This window comes from Mirounga angustirostris, unplaced genomic scaffold (assembly GCF_029215605.1).
Source record: "Mirounga angustirostris isolate CCGP_5_RB_7025 unplaced genomic scaffold, mMirAng1.0.hap1 SCAF_2, whole genome shotgun sequence".
Lineage (NCBI taxonomy): Eukaryota > Metazoa > Chordata > Mammalia > Carnivora > Phocidae > Mirounga > Mirounga angustirostris.
The window spans coordinates 137795168-137802425 of NW_026991710.1; the positions used below are offsets into that span (position 1 = coordinate 137795168).

The 7258-nt window shown below is 39.4% G+C and overlaps 1 protein-coding gene across 1 annotated transcript in view; it reads left to right on the forward strand.

The window, feature by feature from the left end:
• Nucleotides 1–6498, forward strand: part of LOC123848822 (mitochondrial fission 1 protein-like) — a 42061-nt gene extending 35563 nt beyond the window's left edge. The window contains exon 4 of the mRNA XM_064584035.1: nucleotides 5942–6498. Within this exon, the coding sequence (XP_064440105.1) occupies nucleotides 5942–6412 (471 nt within the window). The 3' untranslated portion in view covers nucleotides 6413–6498. The remainder of the gene's footprint in view (nucleotides 1–5941) is intronic.
• The last annotated feature ends 760 nt before the right edge of the window (nucleotides 6499–7258 follow it).

Here is a 7258-nt window from a genome sequence, read left to right on the forward strand (position 1 = left end):
TAGAAGCACACTTGCTCCAAATGACTTAGCACACTGCAGAAGCAGGAGTAGTGAAGAGCAAACATGATTGCAGGCAGGGGAAGCAATGAGTCAGGGCCATGCATGCACCTGTTCCACCAGTTAAGAAGAGAAAATAAGGAATAAATAAGAGCAGGAGTTCACTTCTGAATATCTTAAAAAGATGAGAATGACAATTTGGGGAACATCAGAAATACAGAGAGAGAAGAAAATATTCCCCTATGAATAATATCTCCTTTATAATCTCCCACCTACATGTGCTTCTATTTTGAAATTGTGATAAAAAACAGAAAGGCAAAAATTTACAGAAAGTAAATAGCCCATATCTTACTTCAATTTGAAAGCATTTGTTGAACAGTAACTATGGGACACCCTCTTCTAGGCACTATGAAAAGTGCAAAACTATTGTTAAAGGATAAGTTGCATATGGTGAGCAGAGAATCAGGTAGCACTATCAGAGTACCAAGAGTACCTAGGATATCCAGCATTGTATCTTGGAAGAGTCCACAGGAATGTTAGGCAGAATGGGATGAAAAAAATGAGAAGGACCACAAATGACCTTGCCTCAAGGATGCAGAGAATCTGAAGCAGGGTATAGGGATATAAAAAGAAAGAATACATTTAAATAAGTAAATGAGTGTGAATTGCATGAATAAAGAAATTATTCAAAGATTAGTTCTTTAAACATATTTAAAATAGCTGATCTAAATATTTTTTTTCTAGTAAGTCCAATGTCTCAGCTTCCTTAAAGACAAGAGATTGATTTCTACTGATGCTATGGATTGTTTTCTTTCTGTACATAGGCCATACTTTCTTGTTTCTTTGCAAGTCTTTTAATTTTTGTTAAAAACTTAGAAATTTTAGATAACATAATGTAAACTCTGAAAGTCAGAGTCCATCCTCCCTCCCCACCCATTTGTTATTGTTGCTGTTACTTGCTTAGTGACTTTAAGAGCTAATTTTATAAAGCTTGTATGGTTTTCTTGTGTGTGGCCACTGGCCACTGATCAGTCGTCACCTAATAATTGGACAGAGATTTCTTCAAATTACTGAGACCAGTAAGTTTCCTAACCTTTGCCAGGGGCTCTGTGTTGGGACACACCTTGAATACTAAGCCAAGTAGCTGACAGTACTATGTTAGCCTTTATTTTCTGCTTGCACAGAGCCTCAAGGTCAGCAAAAGTTGAGTTCCTGGGGCTTTCTCAGGTCTTTCCTGAGTATGTGCATAACCTTGGATATGCATCCAACTCTACACATGCATGTGGCTTTCTAGATACCTAGCAGTATGTCAAAGATTTTCCTTTGCTATGGACATCTTCTTCCCTAACTTTTGCTTTTAAGCTTTTGGTGAACCTATTGTCCTAACTGTTATCTATCTCCTCAGCAGGCTATAAAATTAAACCATTTGTCTCTAACAATTTAACAAATGTCCCCATGGAAGAGGCTTTTCACACTGGTTGAACTCCATGTCAGAGCCAATAAAAACAATTCTGAAAATGGGGTTTTCCATAGTACTACCTGACAGATCAAATGATGATAATTCTCTGAGAATAGGATTTTTGAAGGAGCTCCAAACCTGTTCTGCTTCTTCCAGTTGCGGCCAGGTTTCTGGTTTTCACTGTGATTATGGGCTGTTGGTTTTCAAAGCTACCAGGTGCTTGGGAGAAGAGGGTGGGGATATGGCAAGCTAAGATACCACAAATCTTACTGTGCTTACTGAGATTCTGCCATTTTATTTATTTATTTATTTATTTATTTATTTATTTATTTATTTATTTGACAGAGAGAGAGAGAGTACAAGTAGGGGGAAGCAGCAGGCAGAGGGGGAGGGAGAAGCAGACTCCCCATTGAGCAGGGAGCCCGATGCAGGCCTCGATCCTAGGACCCTGGGATTATGACCTGGGCTGAAGGCAGACGCTTAACCAACTGAGCCACCCAGGCGCCCCAAGATTCAGCAATTTTTATAAATACTCCTTGATCGCTGCAAGCTTTTGGCTAATTTCCAGAATTTTGAGAAGGTTAATTCTGACCATTTTGATCAGTTTTCTCATTGCTTTAATGGAAGAAGAAATTTTAGGAGGTTCTTCTCTGCCAGTTTCACTGATATGCCAATATAAAGATTAAAAGACTGGGTTTGGGGGACAATCCCACAATTTAGCAGGTAATTACCTTGTCCATGTGAGAAATGATGGCAACTTGAAATAGGGTATTGGTAGTAGAACTCAACAGAAGTAAACACATTTGAAAGATACTTAGAATAAAAAATTATCAGGTCTCATGTTGAAAGTTAGAGTGTTGTAAACAAAATTATGGTCCCCATGATCTTCACCCCTTGGTGCTGCTCCAGTGGTTACGTTACTTTACATGGCAAAAACAATTTTGCAGATGTAATTAAGATTTTTAATCAGCTGAACTTAAAATAGTGAGAATATCCAAGATTATCCAGGGCTACCCAATGTAATCACATGGGCTCGTAAAAGAAGAACAAGACAAAAAGGAAGATGTGGCAGAAGAGGAAGTCAGAGAGAGTCAATGCATAAGAAGGGCTTGCTGTGCACCATTGCTGGCTTGAAGAAGGAGAAGACCATGCAGAAGGTATGTAAGCCTAGAAGGCGACCCTGAAAACCAGGTGAGGACCAAAGAACTGGCTGATACTTTGCTTTTAGCTCAATGAGACCCTGAGGAGGGAGTCCAGCCACACTGTGCCAGACTTCTTTCCTACAAAACTCTGAGGTAATAAAATAATGTTTGGTAATGTGTTATGTTAGCAATAGAAAAATTAATACTGAGAGTGAAGGAGAGAGAGAAAGCAAGGTTGCAATCTTGTTTGTGGCATAGAAGTGAATGGAAATTGGCATAATTTTCTGAAATAGAAACAGATTGGGGAGTGAGCAAGTGAAAAGCCAAGTGAGAAGCAAGAATCATGAGTTCAATTTTGGACAAGTTCACCTTTCAGTACACTGAAAGTTCAAGTAAACAATGTTAGTAGTCTATGGCTGATATAGATCTGGAGCTCAGAGAGCAAATCAGGTCTAAACATATGAATTTATTTGCATATAGTTATTAATCGACACCAAATACATGGATAAAATTGCCTATAGAGAGAGTATAAAATGAGAAGAGACAAATGATTATCTGAAGCTGTGTTGCCCCCAATTGCTTAGGTATAGCCTGAAACAAGATTCCCTTAATTAAACCTGTATCTTTGCTCTGTGTTCCCCAATCCACTTTAAGGTGGATATTTAGAGTTTGAAGTGAAGTTTGTCTTTCTCAAAGCACTTCAGGGGGCAAGAGTAGCCAACATATTCCAATATCCTAACATTTTCCTAGAATGTTTCCTGAAAGCTCCAAATAGTTTAAACAGCAGCTTCACTATCAAATATCAAGGATTGCCAATTTTTAGCAGACTGGCATGATGAAACTCCCCAACTCCCTGCTTCCCTTAAGTCAGGCAACTCTGCATTTGATGATTGAGCATTTAAATATTGCACTTCTAAGTATTTAATGCCTACATTTTCCAGAACCTCTTCATTTGAAAAATACAGAAAACCTCCACTAGCTTAGGCAAAAAATAGAAATTTATTGAGTATACTCATTGAATAAGTAAATATTTATTTTTTTATTAATTGTATAACATAGCAGACACTGTGCTAAGTGCCAGATATTCAGAGGTAAACAATAACACCCTGGTCCCCTGCACTCCAAGGTAAGAATCTAGTGGGGTATGCAGATATTTAGTAAAATACACAACAGGAGGAATTGTTGAATAACCAAGTTGAAGCCAAGGCAAAGATGGAGCTGAGCTTTAGAAACCACTGAGGGAAGAAATCACACCAAGAATAATAACTACTGAGGACCTCTATTATATTAGACCCTTTTCTTTTCATAATCTTAGATAATTCTCACAAGTGTATAATTTGAATAGTATTAGATCCATATTGCCAATGAGGAAATTAAGGTTCAAAAATATTAACAAATTGTCTAAAGTAATGTAAGTGGTAAAATAGAGAGCTAATATTTGGACCCAAAGCTCAAAACTTCGACATTCATGCTCTTTTCATTACATCATTTTACTTCCACCCTAAAATCCAGGACAATGAGAAAATGACAGTTATATCCAATTTTCTTTTTTTTTAAGATTTTATTTTTTTATTTATTTACCTGAGAGAAAGAGAGAGAATGAGCAGGCGGAGGGACAGAGACAGAGAATCTCAAGCAGACTCTCCACTGAGCGCTGGGCCACCTACACAGGGCTCCATCTCATGACCCATGAGATCAAGCCTGAGCCAAAACCAAGAGTCTGATGCCCAACCTACTGAGCCACCCAGGCACCCCTGTCCAATTTTCTTTAAAACTATAAACATGTGACAACTTTATCATTCATTCATACCAATGGCCAAGTTCTTCTATGACTTCCACTTCCCTGTTTGAGACTGTTTCTCTCCACAACTGATTTCATAGCTTTGAATACAACTACAGTTATGTAATTAATCCATTAGCATGGAAATAATATATATAAATAGGTATGTTATATACAGATATATTATATATTAAGACTGAAGTAATTAGTGTTGCTTCATTAATGCAAATTAGGAGAAACTAGCTGCATATTTATGTCCGAAAACAATAATAAAATGAAAGAGATGTTAATAGGCTTTTTTAAAGGTAAGTTAAAATTAAAGTATTATATGTAAGCATATTACAGTACTGATACAGTTTAAATGTAGTAGGCAGGAATACATTAAAAGAAACCCAACTTGACAGATTTTGTATTGTTTATATACCCCATTTACATGGCATTTCTGAAAACAAAGCCATTTGAGATGGCTGAGCAGTAGGAAGTATAAACCACAGTCTGTGAACGTCGGTATCAAATATGTCCATAAAGGGAATAGTGTCCCCAAAGAATATTATTTTTGAGGAAAGCTCATATTAGAGACATAGCTCAGTAATACAATTTTAAAAAATTGAAAAAGGATCAACTATATCAATGTAAAAAAAAGTTAATGCCCATTTTGATCTATGTATTTCATTTTCTTCTGACAGCAATGCCAAGCACTGAGATCCCAGAATTTACCATGAATAATGCATAAACAACACACGGGTTCATCTAGCCATACTAAAAACCCCTGGCCTCAGGTTGACGTTCCATCCATTAGGTGGGAGAGAGAAGAACCTGAGTTTTCTAGTTCAGTGGGCTAATTTAACTTCTTCTTTGCTAAAGCGCATGCCCCCACACTGGTATATATGCATTACACCTGCACACATACAGGAAAAACAAACACAATTATTTCAATCTATAAAGTTCAAATCCCAATTTCTGAACTATTAACAGTAATGTTTGGTGACTCACTGGATGTTGGATAAGATTTATGTAACTCCAAGAAGAGCAAAATCATTACCCAAAGTAAAGATGTCATTTTGAAAATATTGCATTTACTTAAGTATATTCTCCTGATGATAATTTGCATTGTGTTTGCTTATCTATGCTTAACAAATAACTCTATATCAAAAGTGAGATCTTGGGCGCCTGGGTGGCTCAGTTGGTTAAGCGACTGCCTTCGGCTCAGGTCATGATCCTGGAGTCCCGGTGATCGAGTCCCGGTGATCAAGTCCCGCATCGGACTCCCTGCTCGGCAGGGAGCCTGCTTCTCCCTCTGACCCTCCCCCCTCTCATGTGCTCTCTGTCTCTCTCATTCTCTCTGTCTCAGATAAATAAATAAAATCTTTAAAAAAAAAAAAGTGAGATCTGGGCACTGGAGCCTGAGAGATTCTGTACACCACAGGCACTAAAGGGAAAGTGTTACCCAAGTGGCTCCAAGCCCTCCAACTTCCTGAGATCCTTCCCTTTTTAGAATAGTCCAGCTCTCGGGAAGTGGCTCTCCAGCCCTGCCCGTAGGTCATGGAGACCCTGGCCCAGTAGCGACCTAGGTGTGGGGTGGCGGCCGTGGAGGCCGTACTGAACGAGAAAGACCTGCTGAAGTTTGAAAAGAAATTTCAGTCTGAGAAGGCAGCAGGCTCCGTGTCCAAGAGCACACAGTTTGAGTATGCCTGGTGCCTGGTGCGAAGCAAGTACAACGATGACATCCGGAAGGGCATCGCCCTGCTGGAGGAGCTGCTGCCCAAAGGGAGCAAAGAGGAGCAGTGGGATTATGTCTTCTACCTGGCTGTGGGGAACTACAGGCTCAAGGAATATGAGAAGGCATTAAAGTATGTGCGGGGCCTGCTGCAGAGAGAGCCCCAGAACAACCAGGCCAAGGAACTGGAACGGCTCATTGACAAGGCCATGAAGAAAGATGGACTAGTGGGCATGGCCATTGTTGGAGGCATGGCCCTGGGTGTGGCAGGTCTGGCTGGACTCATCAGACTTGCTGTGTCCAAGTCCAAATCCTGAATGAGACTGCACCTCCGCCTCTGCCCAGGGATACGTGGGAGCCTATGGAGGACACTTGAAGAGGGGGGACCCATCCATCCTTGCTGTCTATTTCTTCTATACCCCATCACTGCCCTCTGGCGTTCAGCCTCATTTCCCCAGAGACATGTCCAGTAGCCCCAAACCATGTGTTCCGGGATGAGTCTAAATAAAACTGTGCCTTGGCTTGGGAATTGAAAAAAAAAAAAAAGGAATAGTTCAATTCTCCTTTATCCCAAGTACTCTGGGCAGTGTATCACTATCCCAATTATTTCTGAAGTTCTTGGAATCAGGTGCTGTAGTTCTCTTTGTCATGTTTATGTCCAAAATTAAATTCTAGTTATTACTGAATGGTTTGATCCCTGCCATCTCAACTTTTATAGTTTCTTTCTTTTCTTCCTGTCCCATTGCTCTGTGATGTGTCTTAGCCCCGTTCCTTCTTTCGAACCCCCATTGGAATTCTTTTTGGTGTAACCAGTTTTTACTCAGGGTTTTGGCAGAATGAAGCAACACTAGCAGAGTACATAAAAGTACATAAAAGAAAACAATTTTTAATTTATCACAAGATATCCGTGCCACAAAGATATTATCACAAGATAATAGCATTGAACCATCACCACCATAGAAAACTTTCCACCAACTGCCCTATTCTAAAGCTGTTTGTTTGCTTATTTTTTAGTTTTTGTGTTTTTATCTTCCACAACTTTAATCCCATCATGTCTTCTTCACATTGTCCAGCAACAGCTCAAAACTCAAAACTAAAAATGCCTGTTACTTTACTAAGCAAAGTTAGCTTTCCTGACTTCCTTGTCCTTCATAACAAAAGGA